We start from the raw sequence: 21,361 nt of genomic DNA, 5'->3' as shown, positions 1-21,361 counted from the left end.
ACAGGAGCAATTTCGTCTTTTACTTCTTCTTTTTTTCTCTTTTCCTTTTGCTTTTCTTCTTCTTCTTTTTTTTCTCTTTTCCCTCCGCCGGCCATAGCCGAGGCCGGCAAAGGCCGCCCGACACCGGCGAGGGAAACCCAGGGTCGGCCCTCGTCGGCATCCGGCTCGGGCGAGGGTTGCCCTCGCCCGACGCCGGCGAGGGCCGACCCTGGGTTTCCCTCGCCGGCGTCGGGTGGCCCTCGCCCGATGCCGGCGAGGGCAGCCTCCGCCCGAGGCTGGCCACCTCCGCCGGCCCCGGCTATGACCGGCGGAGGGAAAAGAGAAAAAAAAAAAGAAGAAAAGAAAAGGAAAAGAGAAAAAAAATAAAATAATAAAAGACGAAATTGCCCCTATTCCGATTGCCGGAACAATGACGTGCTCGCCGACCGGTGAGCATTTGACTAGTCGACGAACCCAGGCTCTCATTTGAGACTAATTGGGCACTTCGGGCCCCTATTTGAAACTGATTGGGCACTTCATGCCCTTATTTGACATTTTGTCCACTTTGGACCCTTTTTTGAGAAAATGACCCCAGTTTGAGTACCAAATTAAAATTTTCCCTTATAATGCACTACTCACTGTTGGAATCTGACTTGACCCTTCTGCTTCCATTTCTAAATCCTTCCCTGGTCTTCTCGTCCTCTACTGATTTTGGCTTGGGTTTATCCTCCAAGTATTACTTGGTCAGCAATGCTCGAGATGCATTTTGCGGGTACACTTTCTCGTCAACGATTTGGCTTCAATTAACGACACTTACTGTACAAGATAGACATGATTTTCCTTGTGGACCATTGACAGTTGCTCGGAGTTACGGTTCTCCATCAGTGGAAAGTGGTCTTTCATCCTTAGGAGAATGGAAGTAAAATCAGACACAATTCCATCACCAGAGTTAACTAAGACTAATTCTATTAAACCATTGTTGGACCGCCCCTGACGCGGAAATAAACCTTCTAAATATGCCACACAAGAAAGTTGAATCCAGAAAGTTGGTTTTGTATTCCAGAGTATCCCCATCTTTGTTCCGAAACAGAAGAAAATTCCTCATTTAGGAAGCTTGTAACTAACTTAACTTTGCTTTACTGCAACATTAACGATATCCAGTTACTGCACACAACAGACTGGGATGGACTTTGGATGACCTAAAAATTAGTTTGGGATAAATTTGTCACATGTGTACAAGTTTGAGGGTTTTTGCTAACCCAAAAATTAGTTTTAGGTAAATTTGTCACATGTGTATTAGTTTGAGGTTTTTCGTGGTATTAACCATTTACTTATTGAACAAACTGGAATCTCATAAATCACACCCATCCATTTATCAAGGATGCATGAGTCAAATATAATATAAAATGCTGTTTTTCTTTTTGCTAGAAAAGTAAAAAAAAGTTCATTCAAAAGAAAATGTACATGTTTCCTAAAACAAAGTGACAAGATTTATCTCCATTGCATGTTTGCATGTTTGATTGTTTCACACAATCAGATGTGAGCAACAACATGTTTGCATACTGTTTTGGCTCCCGTGCAACTTCCACAAGATTATAAACCAGATAGGTGCTGATCTTCTTTTCCTTCAAGAGTATGGGAGAGAAGTTTCAATATTGTTAGTGTCTCAACTCATGTGGTCAACATTCTCATTTATACAATACCAACAATATCAGTGAATTCTGCAGCATTGAGGAAGCAAGAATATCGGCCTGAGATTACAGTGTTCTGCTTCATCATGCTTTGTAGTGGAAGAAGAAGAAGAAAAAGAAGAAGATATACAGAAAACCTAGCGAGTCGCGCATTCAATCTGACTTATCACTCCGCACATAATGATCCCTCAGCTGACTTATCTGCCTTCTATTAGAAGAAAAGGAGACAAAATTTCGGCATCACATCAACTCCATTGCCTCAAGGCCCTCCTCACCCAATGCTAAGTCTGCTTTCCTTCAGGCGGTTCTACTTGCAGAAGCTCGATATTCAGTTCAAAGGTGGCCCCTGGCTGGAAAAGGAAAACACGAGTACTCTCAGGAATGCATCGTAATTAACTCTCAAGCACATGTAATGACATGCTTAGAGGCACCACATGCAAATAGATTGAAAACCTCACTTAGGAATGGAGTTGAAATTATAGAAGAGGCATAAAAAATTTCAGGCAAGCTCTCAGAACCAGGCATTTGATGGTATGATCAGCTCCTAAACACAGAGTGGGATAATTCCCAATGAATCAATAATACAAAGAATACCGGTATCTCGTTCATTCCCTTCTGACCATAGCCAGCCTCTGGAGGAACGATCACCGTTCTCTGAAAAAGGACGAATGTTCAAGAACAATAAGGCCATTAAAGACTAGAGAGAAGATGGGACGAGGAAAATACAAAAGCACTAGCTTAAGTGTTAGCAATTCATTTACTGAGTGACAAATTAGCCACATTGACGAACATTTACTGCCGATAGGAGTCGAGATGATCACCTTTCCACCCACTTTCATCCCTTCTGTTATCGAGTACATAGCAGGTGGTGGCTTGGGAGAAGCCTGTGCTGAAAATAATCCATTTGGATTATCTACAAATTCACGCTTGCGTTCCTTTCCTGGAGGAGATCCTACCTTGAATTCATATGGCTAATAATGCCAAGTAAGCTTGCGCATTAGCAAAGCGTTGGTCCACACAAGGCACAAGTCAAAATGAGGAGAATTTGTCTGAACCGGAAATAGCAATATGAAACGAGAAAAGAAAATCGAAAGTATAAGACCTGAGCAATAATGCGATTTCCAGCTAAAAGCTTAGATTCTCGACTTGATATAGCTGTAATACCGCGATAAAGACAGTCAAAATGCACCTGCAAAAGAGGATTCAACACAGAATATTACTGGCTCATATATTGCTTGAGGAAATATAAACAGAAAATCGACATCAACAAACCTGGACTGTTGATCCTTTTTCAGCTACTGGACCATTTCCCTCGATGATATCATAGTATTTCACTCCATCAGCTGTTTCAAGGATTGGAATTGCTTACTAAAACAAAACGGACAGCAAGCTAAAATGCAACTTTCTCTTGTGAAACACGAGAACCTTTTTTCCTCACAAATCTGGCAGCCTAGAATTCAATTCTTTTCTGCTCTGTATGGGGAATAGGAATTAACTTTTAGTTTGAGCATCTATTGGCAGGAAACGAAATAATCTTTAGTAAATACTTGAAACTGACCACATGGGTTATAGAGGCAGTACATGGGAAAGACGGGTGGGAGTGAAAGAAAGACTAAGCTAGGTCCTACGAGATGATGTGATAAAGGGAAGCATTCCTCCTGCATTCCATCAGGTACGACGACAAAGAGAAGCAGCACAAAGAGTCGAGGTAGACTCCATGATCTTAGCTTAAGCAGAATAAAATGACAAAGCCACAGAATCCATTCGAATTGCGGACCAAGACTCGAACTAGTAATTACTACCCGCTCCGATGCTTTCAACTATGAATATTCTAGTCATCCCTAAGGACATTATGCGACAGAATCGCATCCTTAATGCCTATCTTATTCACTTCAACTGCACTATCATAGCAAGTGGCACAGCTTCTAAAATGTCGACGCTACATCCATAAAAGGCAAGTCACAGAAGCACAATCACACACTACTACCACCCCTCCAACTTTCTGCCGATGAACGAAACTGCCGGAACTATCTCACTGTAACTACACATGGGACTAGAACCCACACAAAGAAAAAGACTGTGGCTCCAACAAGTAACATAGCAGACCCCTTTTATTGCAATTTGACTCGATTACTTCCTTAAACCACTTGCATTATCATAGCAACGGGCAGCTTTGAACTTGCACGAACAATGTGCCTGTCATTGCACTTACTCAAACTACATGCTTTGCTCACTCAATCACAAAAACGAATGAAGCACGCATTTCAATTCTCAAATACCCCGTCCAATATCGAATTCGGTTGCGCATTTGTGCTGAATAATCGCATTGCAACTGCCACAAGGGGAAAATGCAAACATCTCCCGGCATGCGCGACAGAACGCGCGAGCGCAAAAATTCACGCTCTCGACGAAACGAAAGGACGACGATCGAGAGAGAACGGAGGGCTCGGGAGACTCACGGCTCGTGGTGTATTCCTCGAGCGGGATGGCCTTCCGGTTGCGCCTCTCCCTGGCCTCCGACGGCCGAGGCAGCGAGGCGAGCGCGAGCGGCAGCGGCAGCGAGGAGATCAGGATCGCGAGCCTCCTCGAAGCGCGACCCGGAGGAGCGAGCCGCCTCGCGGCGTCCGGCGGCTGGTCCGAGGCGGCGGCGGCTCTGGGTCGGAGGAGACGACGATCGTCGACGGCCGGTTTGTGGAAGCTCCGGGCGGAAGCCATGGCCGTTGGGCTTTTTCCTTTTTGCGGTTTTGCAGATGATGATGCGCCAGCTCTCGGAGGAACCGCTAAAAAAAAAAAATCGCATCCTCTTCCTCCTATCCTTTCCCCGCCAAATTTACACCTTTGTCCCTCCTTTTGTAAAGACGAGAATTACTATGGTGAGATCGATTTTTACATAGTTGGTCAATAATTTTAAGTAATTTAAATAAGTGGGATATAAAAATATGAATAGAATAAAGTTAGAATATCCTGCGAAATCGATTTGTTGTTAAGAGATGTGGAGGATTCACTCGATTTCTTTAATAAGTCGTACTTGCTTAGCTACAAACCCCTGCGCTCGATGATGGTGCCATTGCTCGCCAACATCGAGCAAGCGTTCGTAGACCTTGCACAGTGCAAGCAGCATAACGGCATCATCGACACCAACTCTCTCTTTCACTTGTGGATTTTACAAAACGAGTTGGATTGTCATATTAACTAAATAAGCGTTCGTAAACCAATTTCGACATTTACAAAACCCGTATACTAAATTATATGACAGATCGTTATTGCTGATTGAATATGACTCGTTTATTTAATCGGCCATTTGTATTTTGCCGCGTCATTTAACCTTTAATTAGCATTTGAATAAGATACACTTGTTTAAGTAATTATTTACAATCCGTCACACAATGCTCATTTCGCATTGTCCCTTTTATCAAAAATTGTCAATGTCACTCTTAAAAGTCTCAATTCATCTTTCTTCTTCATCCTTTTATTTATTTATTTTTCCCTCAAATTCTTCTCAAACGCTCGGCCAATACGCCGGCTGAAAATCATTGGTCCGCGATCAACAGCCACGCACGCGCGCGGGATCTTGCTTAAACGATCGAATCAACGGCCGTAAAAGTCCTTGATCTCAATGCTAATCACCTAAAGCGCGAAGCAGGCGATTGCGCCCGCCCTTCATCTCTTCGGCTGTGTCGCTCCAAGCGAGCGAACCTGCATCGATACAATCGAACACCAGAACGGATCATCGCCCCCTCTTTATCCCCTCCTTCCATCCTCATTTCCTCCCTCAAATCGAACACCTCTGCCCCTCCGATCGTTCAGCCTCTCTCTCGCGCTTCACGCCGATGGAGATGAGCGCGGTCTCGAGTTCCCTGGCTCCGGTGCGAAGTCCCCGACCGCGGCTCTTGTCGGGTAACGATCTCCTCCGATTCCGTCCTTCCGTTCGATGTGTTTCTCGCAGCGTTTTCGCGCTGATCGTCAGCTTTCGGTTCGCGTTCGATCCTGAGAACAGCTGAATTGGACGGTGCTTTTTTTGGTGAACCGCGAGATGAAGGGAAAGCCAAATGCCTGTACATCGGCGTTACTAACTCTTGTACCAGTGTGCGTGGGTCTCTACAGTTGCATTGAGCGGCGTGCGATGAGTTTGGCGAGCTCGAGACTCGTGATTGAATGCTTAATCACAGCGGAAAGTCCCGAGTGTTTGCGGCCGTCGGCCTTATGTATTGCTTTTAGTCTCGTAAAGCTTTCACATTGTGCGGCTTCCTATGGGTGTTGTCGCCTGCCGCGTGATTCTGATGATTAGCGGTCTTACGTGGGGAAAGTCTTTCGCCTGATAGATATATCATATGACATGTGGGCGCGGTGCTCGTTTTTCTCGATGCGTGCGCAAGAACTTGCGACGAAAACAAGACAAGACTACTTGATGGGTCTGTGCTACCACATTAGCACGGCTCATGGTGTAATTTTCACAAAAGGTTCATCTTTGTCATGTGGGAATGAATCTGTCCAATTGCTGAGCAGTGGCTTTGTGCATCCTCTATTTAGACATCGGGATATTTCTCCCTTTCTCGATTCGGATGATACGATGCACGAGTTATGACTAAAGCACCTTTCCTTGGGTTCGGATATGATAGGACGTCATTCTACCTTCTATGGTTTACGTTGCCAAAGTCTGACTGCTAGATTTTAGAAGAATTTTGTTTCTTCTCTCATGCTTGACCGGCAGTGGATATTTAAGGCTCGTTGTGTTTAGAGCCTCGACTTTTCATGCAGTTAAGTGTACTTATGCTATTTATTCTGGAACATACTGCCAGGTTGCCCGCTTAAGCCATCAGTCCAATGCCTGGGGAGCGTACGCCGTACAAACTTGTTGTTTGCTAAAAATCAAACTGGAATGCTGCAGCTCCGCTCTTCAAGGCAACTCACTGTTAGTGCTGAGTATAGGTACTGCCAAGTATTGCAACTTTGTTGTGATCTAATTTTGAGGTGCTAAATTTGAATGCAATTTCTAAGTGGAAGCTTAATCAGCAGTCAATTTTTCTTCTTTTACTATCCCGTTTTCTTAGCATTAGGCTGTATTACCTGCTCAGACCCGTATAGACCTTATGTTCTTGTCATGAATTGACAAATTTGTTACATGTTGTGGGAGGCGGAGAGGGAAAGGAAAAAATTGAGGGAAAAGGGGCCGGGGAAGGAGAGAAAGAGAGAGCCAGAACATATTTTCTTGCAGTATTTCCTGGTCCTGTTTCTCTATTCCTGGCTTCCTTTGGTTGATGTGCAGACATAGTTTAGTTGCTCTAAACTTGTATATCTAATCAGCATGGAAATTGTTTTTCTAAATCTATTTGGCCAAGGATGGATCAGGAAGATTTGTGCAGTAAAGGCAAACGTATTCCGCAATTCTTAATATACCAACGATATTCCTTCCAATAATAAGTTATTTTGTTTTATGCTTGAAATGTTAGATGGGTCAGCTAACAACAAGTAATTACTGTTCTTTATATCAAACTCATTTCCTGCGTGTATAATCTTTCGTAAAATTTTCATAACTCTGTCAAATTTCCCTAGTTGTGATTGTATGTACCCAATGTTAGTCTTTTGTTTGTTTTCTAATGCAGAGACGGTGGAAGGCCGAGCAGTGCAAGCATCTTTGTTGGTGGTTTTGTCTTAGGAGGAATTATAGTTGGTGCCCTTGGTTGTGTATATGCACCTCAGGTACTGACATTATCTGTAATACCCTACCTATGGTGTAGGAATCCACCTTCATTTGGTTAGCGTTTGTTTGAATTATTGAACATTTGATGTTCAATATTCTTTTCTGATAATTTTAGTTCAAGCAGTTCATGTAATTGTTGATGAATATCATAAGTATGGTGGTTCAGCTGAATACATTTTCAGTTCCATTATTCCATGTGATAGTCCTGCGGATCTACATGTGGAAGCCCTTTCCCCTGAATTGAGTTTTTCCTTTTATCATCCCGGTAGATCAGCAAGGCACTGGCTGGAACTGACAGGAAGGATTTGATGAGGAAATTACCGAAATTCATCTATGATGAAGAGAAGGCTTTGGAGGTGACCTGTCCTTGACTTATCTTTAATGTTAAATTTTCCAATGTACGACACCTTATAGTACTTACTGTGCCATGATGAAAATGATTTTCTGATCCTGGATTGTCGTGAGTAGAACAGTTTTTGTACCTGCGTTTAATTTGATAAGCAACTGCTGACATGTTTGTATATGAAGTCCAACGTATGCTTGCTATGACCTGCTTCATGTATGCTGTGAAGAGACTGTAGCAGTAACATGGCATCGTGGCCATCTGTGAAATATGTATTCACCTTAAAATATGATGATTTCCAGAAAACGAGGAAGGTGCTTGCCGAGAAGATTGCACAGCTCAATTCAGCCATAGATGATGTATCTTCTCAGCTCCGAACTGAAGACTCATCAGATGAGATTGCCGTTGCCCCTGCCCCTGATGAAATCGAAGCTGCTGTTTGATAGCCCACACCTCCCAGGCCTAAGATCATGGTCATCCTCTGTTTTGGTACAATTGGCTCACCCTTTTTGGCAGCCTCCGTATAACAGAATAATGGTTCCTCTTGTAAAATCTTCTGTTTATTTCTGAAGACCAATGCACTCGGTTTCTTTTGACATGATCATCTCGATTGAGGAAATGCATCATTCGTGGTATATCTGTGCAGAATACCGTTTATCTCGGGAGACTTCGAGTATTATATCATCACAGTTTCCCTTCTTGTGTATGTATAAATCTATTCGTTCATTGAAAGTGATCGCCATTACATTTTGGATAATGTGTGCCATCAGATGGTATGACGACTAGTGTGGTTGACACGGTGTCAACTTGAAAGCCAATCGTCAACAATGGTACTTAATGCCTGATTGGCAGATGGTCAGTATGAGATTTTGCTCTAGAATGGCAAAGCAAGGGTAAGTTATGGTGAATCAAATGATCTACGAACCATCCTAGCTAGCTGTGTGATGACACACTGAAGTTCTATTGAACTAAACCAGTTATGGATGATATGGGAGGAGAAACTTGAGAAATCTATCAAATATTGTTTGGAGTGGTTGGCCCTGTTGGGCAAAACTTTTGTCACAGGCGGATACTTCGAATTCGGATGTATTATTCCCCGACTGTCGCCTGTCCCGGAAAGGCAAGGCGGATGTTATCTTCCGAACGATGTCCACCATCAACTCCACATCGATCTCTAAGCCAGAAATATACACGCCCCAATTTTTTTTTTTTAAATATCCATGAAATGGGACATATACGATTATGTATGCCCTCGTGCATGTTTTACCCATAAGCTCTTTCAACAAAAATCTGGCTCGTGTTTTAACGGAGAAATTCATGAATCATTGAAGGAGTGGCCTTCAGGGGAAGAGAGATGGATGGGTGGTTAAAATCAGTCTGTGGCTCACATTTATGCCTTGGAGATCCCCAATAGGAACCTTATCCCATTGTACATCCCCGCAACACCATATTCACCACTCGTTCCCTTCTAATTGTCTTCCAACCATAATTCACAGATGCAAATGTAGTGACCAATTGAAAAAGGAAGAAAAAAACAAACTTTCAAAGCTAGTGTGGTATAAATAAGCTGCGGAAGCAAGTCTCTTGACCTTTAGTTTTAGTCAGCCATGGCTACTCACGCAGCTCTTGCTCCCACAACCCTCCCAACCAATGCCAAGTTCTCTAGCAAGAGCTCCTCTCACTCCTTCCCCACTCAATGCTTCTCCAAGGTCTCTCTCTGATCCTCTCTTTTCTTTTGTGTGCGAGTGTTGTGTGACGTGTGTTTCGATGTTTCAGCCGCATAAGTGCTGATCACCCGCGTTCTTTGGAATGTTTTTTTTCTCCCCTATGTTCAGAGGCTCGAGGCGGCGGAATTCTCGGGCCTTCGTGCTGGCTCGTGCGTGACTTACGCAAAGAATGGCGGGGAAGGATCCTTCTTTGATGCTGTGGCTGCTCAGCTCACTCCCAAGGTCAGCTGATCAAATGGACTATCGCTACTTATTTTTTCTCTGCATTGAATGTTCTGGAGTAAGTTTGTTAGTTATATTCGAACCAATCATTGTTCATTTTGATGGTTGATTTAAGTTCCTGGAAACATACCAGCCTTTTCAAGGAAAGATGTTTTCTGGACATCATGTGATCGGTCATCGTTCATGGGAAATAGCATGATCATTTGTATATTTTACAATTTTCCTGCAAATTAAGAGGTACTCCTTAAGTAACTACTAGTCATCCTTGTGTTCTTTACTTGACTAATAACCATATCCGGCTAAATTCCCAAGGAAATCTCAGACTGCAAGAATACCCGTAATTAACCAGAACACTGGACTATAGCACAAAGTTTGATGGTACAGTCTTAGCCACGGGTAAGCCAACTGTCTAGAGAATCAATAGAGGGAAACAAATTAATCTGGACCTTATAATCATTTCTTGCTAAGTTCTTGGAGGTTGTCTGAGGGCTGTCAGCGGATGGAGTATGGCAGGAAACTTGAGGAAATATTGTCATATGAAGTTAAGCAAGGGAAGAGGAGGACTCTTCTTAATGTCAAACTTGAGCGAGCGATAAGACCTGCAATAACGACCAAGGAATTCGATTTTGTGGGATGTGTATGATATTATTTGTAACTCTGTATAAACAAAGCACTTGTCTTATATGGAGAGCTACTACTGCATGCTCTGTTGGCGACAATTGACCAAAAGTGAGAGAAGTAGAAAATTGCAGAAGTTGATTTGTCTCAAGGAGGCAGCTAAGAGTGTGTGAATTGCGTTGGCAAACTTTTAGTAGACCAGCTAAAATATTTAAAGACTGAGTCGCTGTCATTGAGAAGAGCGCGAAGCAACCTAGTATAAATATCTCAACATATATCAGCATCTTGCGACTCTTAACATGATATCTGTTTGCAGCATAGTCGATCTTTCTAGGTAACCTACTCACAATTCCTGTCAATGGTGAAAACAGACTTCAGCACCAGCTCCAGCTAAGGGAGAGACCGTTGCTAAATTGAAGGTGGCAATCAATGGTTTCGGTCGCATTGGTCGGAACTTCCTTAGATGCTGGCACGGAAGAAAGAACTCGCCCCTCGATGTCATTGTTGTCAATGACAGCGGTGGTGTGAAAAATGTGAGTAAGATTTCGTGACTAGTGAGCTTCCGTAATTTTTTTGGAGATGCCCATTACCTCATTTTTTATCTGACAAGTAAGCTTATTTGCAAGACAGGCTTCACATTTGCTGAAGTATGATTCCATGTTGGGGACTTTCAACGCTGATGTGAAAATCGTGGACAACGAGACCATCAGCGTCGATGGGAAGCACATTAAGGTCGTCTCTAACCGGGACCCTCTCAAGCTCCCATGGGCTGAGCTTGGCATCGACATTGTTATTGAGGTAAGCCAAATAATTATGAACTAACCATGTGAATTGATCAAATTATTGTAGAACTTGTCCTCAACATGGCTTGCTAATATGAATTACAGGGAACTGGAGTCTTCGTGGACGGCCCTGGTGCTGGAAAACATATCCAAGCTGGTGCCAAGAAAGTTATCATCACCGCACCAGCAAAAGGTGCTGATATACCCACCTACGTCTATGGTGTGAACGAGAAAGATTATTCCCATGAAGTTGCTGACATAGTCAGGTCAGAATTTTTCTTGAAAGAACTAAGTTAAGATTCTGTTGATCATAATGGATTAAACCCATGAGCTTCTGGCTGATTTCAGCAATGCTTCTTGCACCACTAACTGCCTCGCTCCTTTTGTGAAAGTGATCGATGAAAAGTTCGGTAAGGCTTCATCCCCGATCTTTGACCACCTCTTTTTTTCCCTAATGTGTGACTTACCTGTCTGGTTCCTGACTAGTTTCTGAACTCTCATGATCACTTTCGTAGGCATTGTGAAGGGTACAATGACAACCACACACTCTTATACAGGTGACCAGGTAATTGAACAAAGTATCAAGAAATTGTCTTTATGTGCATGCTGTCCGAACTTACTGGGGCATTTAAGGTTTTGCTCAAGTCTGAGTATAATCGTTTCTTTTACCCCGTATGGTTCAGAGGCTCTTGGATGCTTCCCACCGTGACTTGCGGAGAGCCAGAGCCGCAGCGCTCAACATCGTCCCAACAAGCACTGGGGCTGCAAAGGCAGTGTCTCTTGTGCTTCCCCAGCTCAAGGGCAAGCTCAATGGGATCGCCCTCCGTGTGCCAACGCCAAACGTCTCCATCGTCGACCTTGTTGTGAATGTTGAGAAGAAGGGCCTTACCGCCGAGGACGTCAATGCAGCCTTCAGAGAGGCAGCCGAAGGGCCGCTGAAGGGCATATTGGCCGTGTGCGATGAGCCTCTCGTCTCGGTGGATTTCCGATGCTCCGATGTCTCTTCAACCATCGATTCTTCACTGTCCATGGTCATGGGAGACGATATGGTGAAGGTGGTCGCTTGGTACGACAATGAATGGGGTTATAGGTGAGAATATTTCGCTCATTTTTAAAGTACTAAGGGAAGAAGGCTCCAAATTTGAAGTCACCTCTTCCGTTTCTTGTTTCGGATGTATGATGTGTTCTATCTCCTCAATCTTTCAGCCAAAGGGTCGTCGACTTGGCACATTTAGTAGCAGTCAAGTGGCCAGGCATAGAGATACCGGGATCGACCGGAGACCCATTGGAAGATTTCTGCAAGAAGAACCCCGCTGATGAGGAGTGCAAAGTCTACGAGAATTAGTTCGTCGCATTCCTTTTCCCAATTCCTGGTGGATCGTGCAAGGCAAGGTTTTTCTTTATCTTTATCTTTTTCAGTATTGACTTCCGCCGAGTGCATAGACTATGGTGATAGTCGAGAGGAGCAAGCTGATGTGCAAGAAGCATAGGATGTGTTGATGAGACAGCATCTGAGATTTGGAATAATCAAATCAGAATGGTTTTTGTTCTGTTAAGTTTCATGTGAAGCTACTCCTTTTATTAAATTTACTTGTGGTGAATGGATGAAACTGAGAAAGTTTAGCGTCTCTGCTATGGCGTCCGCATTTCCATTCCTAGACCGAATGAATAAATTTTCCAGATAAGCTTTCGGACTGCGAACCATCCGAGCCTGTGCTGGAATCAGAATATTTCTGTTCGCCTTGAGCTCTGTCACCCCTTTCTGAAGAATCATCGTCTAACGTCCTCCTCCTACATCAAGCTGACGAAGATTCCCCTGAGATCTATGAAAGAAGACATCGACTTCTTCAATATGATGCTTTTGCGCGCTGCGTCAGAAATGTTCCTGGCAATATGCAATTGGCAGTCATAAGTCTGATACTTAGAAAGTAATTCACAGTGACTTACATCCTTCTTATGAAGTTCAATGCTCATTCATTTTATCAGTCTGAGCCGTGAGGGACATATATAACAAGATCTATTCGCCGGACATGTTCAAGCAAGTTGAACAAGTAGTCCCCACAGAAGCATAGGATGCTACACATAAAGAGGAAAAGAATCTGAAAGCTGCAACCGTAGGGATCTCTCTCTCATGTTCTGCAATATTCATAAATGAAACACTCGTCGTTGGCTTAATTAAGGATGTGAAGTATGACAAAAAATGATGGGATAAGTGCGTCGGAAGTCTTAAAACTTATCACGAAAATGCTATTGATTCCTAAAATTTTGAAAAAGCACAATCAAGTCCTAAAACTTGTCAAAAAAGTACAATCAAGTTCTAAAACTTATCAAAAAAGTGCAATCAAGTCTTAAAACTTTTCACGAAAGTACAATTGAATTCTATAACTTTAAAAAAGTGCAATCAATGGAAAGATTTGATTGGATCGATTTGATTGAATCGATTTGACAAGTTTTAGAATTTAATCACATTTTTTGAAAGTTTTAGGACTTAATCGTACTTTCGTGACAAATTTAGAACTTAATTGTAATTTTGATAGTTTTATGACTCAATTGCACTTTCGTAATAAGTTTTAGGACTTTCAAAATACTTATCCAAAAAAAATTAAGGATGTGAAGATATAATTGAGAATCGTAATTCCAAACGCTATGGATGGGATTCACCTTTGAAAGTGTGGAAGTCAGGGTCGCTTCCAATGAGTCGTGGTAAAACTATTGAACTCTTCCCAAGCCGGCATCAGTGCGTGACATATTAATGCCCTGCTTACAAGAACTAGTACGCGAAACTTTTATTCGATGTGAATTATTTTAGTGTTTTCAGATCAAGGTTCCATCCTCTTAGTCGCTTTGAATTGTTCGAGCATAAGGTTCGATGACACCCACCTTACATTATGCACTGTATAGATAGCCTATCGTTTTTTCTTGGGATATTGACATCCTTACATTCTGGCTCAATATGCAATCTGATCCCTAAACTTTTAATTTATCCAATGTGATCATTAAACTTTTGGTACATGTTCAAACTAGTTCAAGGATCACATTGCATATTGGGTTAAAGTTCAAGAACCACATTACACATCCGACCAAAGTTCGATGATCATTTATGTCATTTTCCTTTTTTTCTTTAGTATAATTACCAAATCAATATTGAACATATTGTACGAATATCAATTCAACCCTAAATTTTTCCATTTTGCCATTGTAATCCCTTGAGCCAATTACTGCCGGAAAATCGCTAATGCAACGTCTAGTCATCACTGACTGTTTAACGTGGCACACCGTCATAAACAACTTTAATTGAAACGATATCCTATGTGAATCGCCACATCAGCGATTTCCAGTAGCAATTGGCTGAAATGGCTGCATTGGAATTTCACACAGAGGTTTAGGACTACATCGGCAAAATTAAAAAGTTAAGGGCTGAATCAGCATTCGTACAATAAGTTTAGGACTAGATTAACATTCGTATATATATTTTTATAGATTAACATCTTTATAGAAACAAAATCGAGGATTTTATTTTTGATTTTGTTTGAGATAATTACTATGCTTATAAAAAAAATGGTGTATATTGAGAATATCTTATAGATGTGATAATAAAACAGATTGTTGATCTATTTGTACATTCACTTGTTCATTTATTTATTGTTATTATTATTTAGGGAAAAAACCACCAAAAATCCCAAACTTTACCATCTGTGACACATTTACCCCGAACTTTTTTTTGTGACACCAAAAACCCCGAACTTTGATTTTTGTGACACATTTACCCAAATGTATTTAGTCCATGGGCATTTTCGTCTTTTTTGCTTTTTCTTTTTTTTTCCTTTCCGGCGAGGGGGGGCCTCGCGGATCCGGCGAGGGGGGCCCTCGCTCGCCCAAGCGAGGGCGACCCTCGCCGGCGTCGGGCGAGGTCCGCCCTCGCACAGAGCGAGGGCGGCCCTCGCCCGATCTCGGCGAGGTTGACCCTCGCCGACGCCGAGCAAGGGCCGCCGGCGAGGGTCGACCTCGCCCGAGTCGGGCGAGGGCCGCCCTCGCTCGCCCGTGCAAGGGCGAACCTCGCCGACGCCGGCGAGGGCCGCCCTCGCTCGACGCCGGCGAAGGCCCCCGCCGGGATCCGGCGAGGGCGCCTCACCCGACGCGGCGAGGCCCCTAGCCGGAAGGAAAAAAAAAAAAAAGCAAAAAGACGAAAATGCCCATGGACTAAATACATTGGGGTAAATGTGTCACAAAAAGCAAAGTTCGGGGTTTTTGGTGTCACAAAAAAAAAGTTCGGGGTAAATGTGTCACAGACGGTAAAGTTTGGGGTTTTTGGTGGTTTTTTCCCTATTATTTATTACTCTATTTGAGTGAAAGGTTGTGTCTCTCAAGGACATGCCTTTTGACCGTTTACCACTGAGTTTTACGTTCTGAAGGGATTATGACTGGTAGTTGTATTAAGGGATGAAAGACATAAATAGTTTCTTAACTTTGGCCCAATATACAATATGTTTTATGTGTGGTTCCTAAACTTTTAATTTGTTCAACATAGTCCTTGAATTTTTTGTATATGTTCAAACTAATCCACGAATTATATGAAAATGTTCAGTGTAGTTCCTGAACTTAAATTTATGGAAAGACATAATCCATGAACTAGTTTGAACATGTACTAAAAGTTTAGGGAGCACATTGAACAAATTAAAAGTTTAGGGACCGCATTGCACATTGGGTTAAAGTTCAAAGATAACATTGAACAAATTGAAAATCAAGGGACCACATTGCACATTGAGGCAAAAGCTTAGGGACAATTTGTTTCATTTTCCCTTGTATTAATTAGCAATCATGAAAGTTCCCTACTAGTTCGTCTTCCCTCTGTGTTTGTTTCGGGGTAAATTTCATTATTATGAAATTTATTTTCTTAACTTTAAGTATGTATATTTTCTTTTACCCTAAATAATGCTCTATTAACATATTAGCAAATTAAACGTGTGAAAGTTTAGAAAACTGATTCGCGGAGGATTCTCACATTCAAATAAACACACCCTAAGAAAAGAACATATGAGTGTGAGCATTCTATTTTGGAGAAAGAATTTTCATCGCAGCAAACCGTTGTTGCTTTACAATCTATTGACGAAAATCATCGCCTTTGAGATTGCCCTACTTTCGTTTTCTAACGTGACGTAATTTTCAGCTCTTTTGTTCTAGCTCTCTTGAGGACACTTTTCACCCTTGATGCGAATAGTAACGATAAGCGGCTCGTCTTTTTTTTTCTTCAACATCTCGTCTTGACGCAGCAATACAATGGGAAAAAAAATTCAAGTTGATATTCCTGGTAAAAATAAAATCGATACGATACAAAAAGAAAAGTAAGTTCTTAAACTACTTCATCTAAATTCCGGAACGTAAAATTAAAGAGTAATCTCTGGACGTTGGAAGAAAAACTATTTTTCAACGGGAAGAATGGGCGTGCGGGCACCGTCATGTTAAATAAGGAAAGCAGCACTGTCAGCTCGCCAACTGTATACACCTGAATAGGCGGGACGGTTCCACTCGGAAGGGATAGCTTCCGCTACTTACTTTGGCGAGGGATTTCGGTAACCACAGCAAAGGATGCAAAGTGGGCTTCCACGTAAAAATAAAATCAATACGATACAAATAGAAAAGGCAGGTATGGAGTAGCTTTGGATCTCCACCTTGAGCAATACTTGTACATTCCCATTACGCATGAGCCCAGTTGTTATCAGCCATCGGATCAAAGGCCTCATGCGAGACCCCGCACGACTGGGCGGTTCAGATCAACTGAGCGGTGGTGGATCCGGGAGCAGCTTAACAATAACTCTTCGCTTCACTTATCCGAAGCCGCAAAACAAAAATCGCAAATTCCCCCACCACTCACGCGCCGACACGTATGAGCCCCCGGGGAAAGCGTCCGAACCTTCCCGTCACCGACCGTACCCCCCTCCGCACCCCAAAAGGGGCAAGTCCAGGAAAGGACGGGATCCCCACCGTACGTGTCCGCCACCCGCGAGATCCGACGGCTGGGAGCCAGTTGCAGCGCCGAGAAGGAACCCCTCCGTAAAAAAAAAAATAAATAAATAAATAAAGGAAAGAAAAGACGAAAGGGAAGGGGAAGGAAAGAGAGCCACCTGCCCGGGGGCGGCAGATCCGCCAACCGCGGCGCGACACGTGTCTGTGCACCGTTCCCCCATTTGCCGCCCACCCCCCCTACCCCCCGCGGTTGACAGCTAGGCGGGCCCATGCGATTTTACCTGGAATCGCCGGTCGCCAACCATATCTCAACAAGTCCCCCCTCTCTCTCTCTCTCTCTCTTGCTAAATTTGGCATACGATTCTCTCTCTATCTCTCTCTTCTCTCTCCTCGAAAAGTCTCTCCCATCTTAGGGTTTTCTTCTAATGGTCGATGATCGCTGATTCATTGGAGTCGTCGCCGATCGCGTGATTAGGGATCAGATATTCCTCCTCGACTTCGTGCATCAAGTTCGAGTTTTTCCCGGGCGATCGGAATCTCCGGGGCGGGTGGTCGATTTCGGGTCGTTTCGTGGGCGGGATTCGCTTCCCGTTGGCTGAAGCGGGTTGGAGGCTTCTTGATCTGGGAAGCGGCGCGGCCGGAGGCGGAGGCGGAGGGGGATTGTTTGCGGTTGTTCCGATTCGGAAACGGAACGGCGGGCGCGGCCGGTTTTGCCGGGGGTGGGGTTTTGCTTCTGATTAGTTGAGAGGCGGTTTGATCGGGTTGTTTGGGGGGTAGTTCGGGGGCGGTGAGCTGATTTGGGGGTTCGTTACTGTTGGGAGATTGAATTTTAGGGGCGGTTGATTTGGTGTCGAACTCAGGGAATCCGGGGCTGATTTGAAGCGGTTTAGACTTTGCATGATTTTTTGGGTCGTTTAGTTTTGCCCAGAGGAAACGAGTTGGGAGCTTTTGGGTTTGCTTGCTGGACGTCCTCTGAAGCGTTACTTGATAATTCGAGGTATTTCCTTCTAAAGGGTGAGAGGTCGGTGGCTTTGGCGCCTGAGAGCGAAGGTTATTTTGGGCTCGTTCCTTTGGGATTTTGGGAAATTCATTGGGGGCGCTTGCGTGAAGTGCGTAAGGGAATCTGAAGTTGAATTGTGAAGCGAGGGCTTGTGGGTTAAGAGAGCCTTTCTTGGGTTGGTTTGATCTATGATTTTGGAGGAAATATGGCTGCTGGTGCAGATTTATCTCGTCCGTTCACGGTGTTAGAAGGCGGTTACAATAGGGAGGATATGGCTGAAGATGAGAATTTGGAGAACGCGAGACAGTTGGCAAATGGGAAGCCTCCGAGGCACCTCTCGGTAATGCGGCATTCTGTGAGCTCTGCAAGGTTTCTTGCTGCGTCTGACTTTGTAAGTCAAATATTGGTACTTGAACTGATGGAATTTGAGATCTATGATCATAGTTTTACAGTAAAATCTTTTCCCTAGGGATGACTTATCCAGTTTTACGACAATGACAACAAGATCACGTGATGCATTTTTCCTATTCTGTTGTCTTATTTTAGTTTCTGAATCAACTGTGGAATAGCTTGACCTCTTATGGTCTGTGAAGATTGCGACCAAGCTACTAATTTTCTTTGTCATTAATTTGTTTGGTTTCCTGCTGCTGGAGTTTATATCTGGATATACTGCTTACGATAGGAAGTTTGTTTGCGACAAAGTTTCAAACATATGTTTTAACCGAGCTCATGGCACTTTTGAAGGAATCCGATGTGGGCATTTTTGGAAGCAAGTCTCCTGATGAAAAATCAGAATTTGTACCTGTATTCCGCTCTGGAAGTTGTGCTGAAAGAGGGCCTAAACAATACATGGAAGATGAACACATTTGCATAGATAACCTAGCTGAACATTGTGGGACAATGGCGGGCTGCCCCACTTCTGGAGCTTGTTATGGGGTGAGTTATGTGTAAAATCTTTTCCTTGCACGTTTTGCACTCATGCTTCTTTGATAGGTTGGAGGAAGCATATTAGGCCATTTTCTGTCAAAACTAAATTTAGGATTTATACTATCTGGCTTAGACTTTAGTTGCAAACATTTTAGAATAGGCTGTATTGCATGCTTGACATTAATTAGGCACTGGATACATAGTCTAATGCGATTGTGGTGCTGCTTCCTGTGGACTTTAGGGGGTGATGACTAGTTACTTTCCACAGGCAAAGGGAAGAGAACTTAGTCTCAAGCCAAAAATCGTATAATGCTGCTATGCAATTATTTATCAGCTGAGTCTGAGGTTCCTGTTATGGTGGAATGGTCACCTTTTGTGACACTTTCGAAAGCTCATATATCAGCATGTTCATGCAGGTATTTGATGGTCACGGAGGTACTGATGCAGCATTGTTTGTTCGGGATAACATCCTACGATTCATAGTTGAGGATTTGCATTTTCCAGCCAGTGTGGAGAATGCCATTAAAAGTGCCTTTCTGAAAGCAGATTATGAGTTTGCTGATGCCAGTTCATTGGATATCTCTTCTGGCACCACGGCTCTCACTGCTCTTATTTTTGGACGGTAACTTGTTGACAGACTTGTATGGTTTTCTTTGTACATTAGCTCTAGAAGTTGATTGTGATCAGACCCCTCATTTGAAAGATTGATTTTAGAGCTCGCTTTGAGTATATATCTCTTGTGTGAACAACTGTGGTTATAGATGCGGCATTTAAATACCTGTCTTTTGACCTTCCCGTAACATGAATTTTCTATTTACAGAACTATGTTTGTTGCCAATGCTGGGGATTGTCGAGCTGTTCTTGGGAAAAGAGGGAGAGCTATTGAGCTGTCCAAGGACCACAAGCCCAATTGCACATCTGAAAGGCTAAGGATTGAGAAACTCGGAGGGGTTGTTTATGATGGCTATCTCAATGGCCAATTGTCTGTGTCACGTGCCCTTGGAGATTGGCACATGAAGGGCCCAAAAGGTTCTGCTTGTCCTCTCAGCGCGGAGCCGGAGTTGCAGGAGACCCACTTGACCGAAGACGATGAGTTCTTAATCATGGGCTGTGATGGCCTGTGGGATGTGATGAGCAGCCAGTGTGCTGTTACGATAGCAAGGAAAGAACTGATGTTGCACAATGATCCCGAAAGGTGCTCAAGAGAGCTGGTCCGAGAGGCACTGAAGCGTAATAGTTGCGACAATTTAACTGTCATAACCGTTTGTTTCTCCGAAGATCCTCCACCACGGATTGAGATTCCTCCATCTCGAGTCCGAAGGAGCATATCAGCAGAAGGTCTGAATTTGCTGAAGGGTGCACTGGATTGTAATGCGTGAGCAACAGGAATCTGCCAAAAGCAAGAACATCTGCAGCAGCCACTGAGGGGGGGTCATGGTCCCTACTTTCACCACGGACGACGCACTGCAACCTGCACCAGTTAGTGTGACTGACATGAGTCCCCCTCAGAAACGAGCGAGATGATCCCTCCGAGTCACGATTCAATTCTTCAGGATCTTGAGAGTTGCCGCTCGTATGTGATTATTTATGTTGTAACGATTTGAATTCTTTTTCCCCTCCCATTTATGTGGTTGCCTGAACCACAATGGATGTTCACGATTCGAGCATTGTAAATAGTTGTTAGTCGAAAATCATGATGGCTCTGTTTTTCTCGTCTTCAATTTTTCGGTAACCCATCTCTTCATGATCCTTGCGAGGGCTCATAGATTTTGATGCAGTTCACTTTCGGTGTTATATAGATTGTGGTAAGCTTTGCACCAGCGAGATCTCCGAGTTGACAATACATTACATTCTCCTGGGTTGCGCACAGCGTCAACGGATATCGTTTTGCATAACCAGGCTTAAGCTGGTGTACAATAGTGATCATCGTAGTCAATTTGCCCATTTGTCATCTGGGGGAGTGAACTGCAACCTATAATGTTCCAGATCACGGATCGTTACACCATTCACTGGACGCTGCTACATTATCTGCGCGCTGGCCATCGATCCAATTGTTCGTGTTGCCTGCCAGATGAAGCCAATGGATTTATCTCAATTACATCAGGCAAGGTCCAAGGGAAGCTTTCCTCGATTCATGTTAATTCACTCTGCGATGCCTAGTGCTTAATAATCTTTGGCCCCGTTTGGTTTAGCATTTGGAATACTCATTTGAGCTCTAAAGTCCCTTGGCCAAATGCAAATGGTGTTTGATAACTTTTTTTACTCAATTTAAGGAAATGCAATTGCATTTGAAATACTCTTCAAGGGACTTTTGACCAATGCAAGGGTGAAGGTGCTTTGAGAAGTTGCATTTTCGGAATGCAACTTGCGCTGTTCATCTTTCCCCAGACCGAGGTCCGGCGGCCGG

General features: G+C 43.4%; 4 protein-coding genes across 5 annotated transcripts; 3 read left to right on the top strand and 1 right to left on the bottom strand.

The window, feature by feature from the left end:
* Positions 1–1,655: 1,655 nt before the first annotated feature.
* LOC115669074 (peptidyl-prolyl cis-trans isomerase FKBP18, chloroplastic) lies at positions 1,656–4,463 on the bottom strand. Its single transcript, XM_030590400.2, has 6 exons — positions 4,130–4,463; positions 2,943–3,013; positions 2,773–2,859; positions 2,492–2,641; positions 2,265–2,324; positions 1,656–2,020 (listed from the first exon to the last, which is right to left on the bottom strand). Exons 1-6 carry the CDS (start codon positions 4,383–4,385, stop codon positions 1,952–1,954), a joined length of 693 nt encoding a protein of 230 aa, XP_030446260.1. The 5' UTR covers positions 4,386–4,463; the 3' UTR covers positions 1,656–1,951.
* Positions 4,464–5,298: 835 nt separating this feature from the next.
* LOC115670076 (uncharacterized) lies at positions 5,299–8,375 on the top strand. The gene is made up of 5 exons (XM_030591272.2): positions 5,299–5,567; positions 6,470–6,599; positions 7,274–7,370; positions 7,641–7,727; positions 8,017–8,375. The coding sequence occupies exons 1-5, from the start codon at positions 5,501–5,503 to the stop codon at positions 8,155–8,157; spliced, it is 522 nt and encodes a 173-aa protein (XP_030447132.1). The 5' UTR covers positions 5,299–5,500; the 3' UTR covers positions 8,158–8,375.
* Positions 8,376–9,195: 820 nt separating this feature from the next.
* Positions 9,196–12,691, top strand: LOC115669944 (glyceraldehyde-3-phosphate dehydrogenase GAPB, chloroplastic). The gene is made up of 9 exons (XM_030591125.2): positions 9,196–9,423; positions 9,550–9,663; positions 10,653–10,814; positions 10,912–11,079; positions 11,169–11,329; positions 11,412–11,473; positions 11,579–11,628; positions 11,747–12,153; positions 12,270–12,691. The coding sequence occupies exons 1-9, from the start codon at positions 9,322–9,324 to the stop codon at positions 12,406–12,408; spliced, it is 1,365 nt and encodes a 454-aa protein (XP_030446985.1). The 5' UTR covers positions 9,196–9,321; the 3' UTR covers positions 12,409–12,691.
* Positions 12,692–17,361: 4,670 nt separating this feature from the next.
* LOC115666773 (probable protein phosphatase 2C 27) lies at positions 17,362–20,675 on the top strand. Of its 2 annotated transcripts, XM_030588433.2 has the most exons (4): positions 17,362–18,418; positions 18,772–18,963; positions 19,371–19,576; positions 19,775–20,675. In XM_030588433.2, the coding sequence occupies exons 1-4, from the start codon at positions 18,233–18,235 to the stop codon at positions 20,331–20,333; spliced, it is 1,143 nt and encodes a 380-aa protein (XP_030444293.1). In that variant the 5' UTR covers positions 17,362–18,232; the 3' UTR covers positions 20,334–20,675. The 2 variants fall into 2 exon arrangements, with proteins under 2 accessions (XP_030444293.1, XP_056177396.1); XM_056321421.1 differs by lacking the exon at positions 17,362–18,418 and having other exon boundaries at positions 18,742–18,963.
* Positions 20,676–21,361: the final 686 nt, after the last annotated feature.

This window comes from Syzygium oleosum, unplaced genomic scaffold, assembly GCF_021117445.2.
Source record: "Syzygium oleosum isolate NSW1041296 unplaced genomic scaffold, Sole_v2.1 Sole_v2.22, whole genome shotgun sequence".
Lineage (NCBI taxonomy): Eukaryota > Viridiplantae > Streptophyta > Magnoliopsida > Myrtales > Myrtaceae > Syzygium > Syzygium oleosum.
This window is presented reverse-complemented; position numbering and strand designations above follow the sequence as displayed.

Coding starts and splice junctions, on each gene's coding strand:
- LOC115669074 (XM_030590400.2), bottom strand. CDS start 4,385: ATGGCTTCCGCCCGGAGCTTCCACAAACCGGCCGTCGACGATCGTCGT. Junction 3,014..4,129: donor CGAGGAATACACCACGAGCC/GTGAGTCTCCCG, acceptor TCCTTGAAACAG/CTGATGGAGTGAAATACTAT. Junction 2,860..2,942: donor AAAAAGGATCAACAGTCCAG/GTTTGTTGATGT, acceptor CCTCTTTTGCAG/GTGCATTTTGACTGTCTTTA.
- LOC115670076 (XM_030591272.2), top strand. CDS start 5,501: ATGGAGATGAGCGCGGTCTCGAGTTCCCTGGCTCCGGTGCGAAGTCCC. Junction 5,568..6,469: donor CCGACCGCGGCTCTTGTCGG/GTAACGATCTCC, acceptor ACATACTGCCAG/GTTGCCCGCTTAAGCCATCA. Junction 7,728..8,016: donor ATGAAGAGAAGGCTTTGGAG/GTGACCTGTCCT, acceptor GATGATTTCCAG/AAAACGAGGAAGGTGCTTGC.
- LOC115669944 (XM_030591125.2), top strand. CDS start 9,322: ATGGCTACTCACGCAGCTCTTGCTCCCACAACCCTCCCAACCAATGCC. Junction 10,815..10,911: donor ACAGCGGTGGTGTGAAAAAT/GTGAGTAAGATT, acceptor TTTGCAAGACAG/GCTTCACATTTGCTGAAGTA. Junction 11,629..11,746: donor ACTCTTATACAGGTGACCAG/GTAATTGAACAA, acceptor CGTATGGTTCAG/AGGCTCTTGGATGCTTCCCA.
- LOC115666773 (XM_030588433.2), top strand. CDS start 18,233: ATGGCTGCTGGTGCAGATTTATCTCGTCCGTTCACGGTGTTAGAAGGC. Junction 18,964..19,370: donor CTTCTGGAGCTTGTTATGGG/GTGAGTTATGTG, acceptor ATGTTCATGCAG/GTATTTGATGGTCACGGAGG. Junction 19,577..19,774: donor ACTGCTCTTATTTTTGGACG/GTAACTTGTTGA, acceptor TTCTATTTACAG/AACTATGTTTGTTGCCAATG.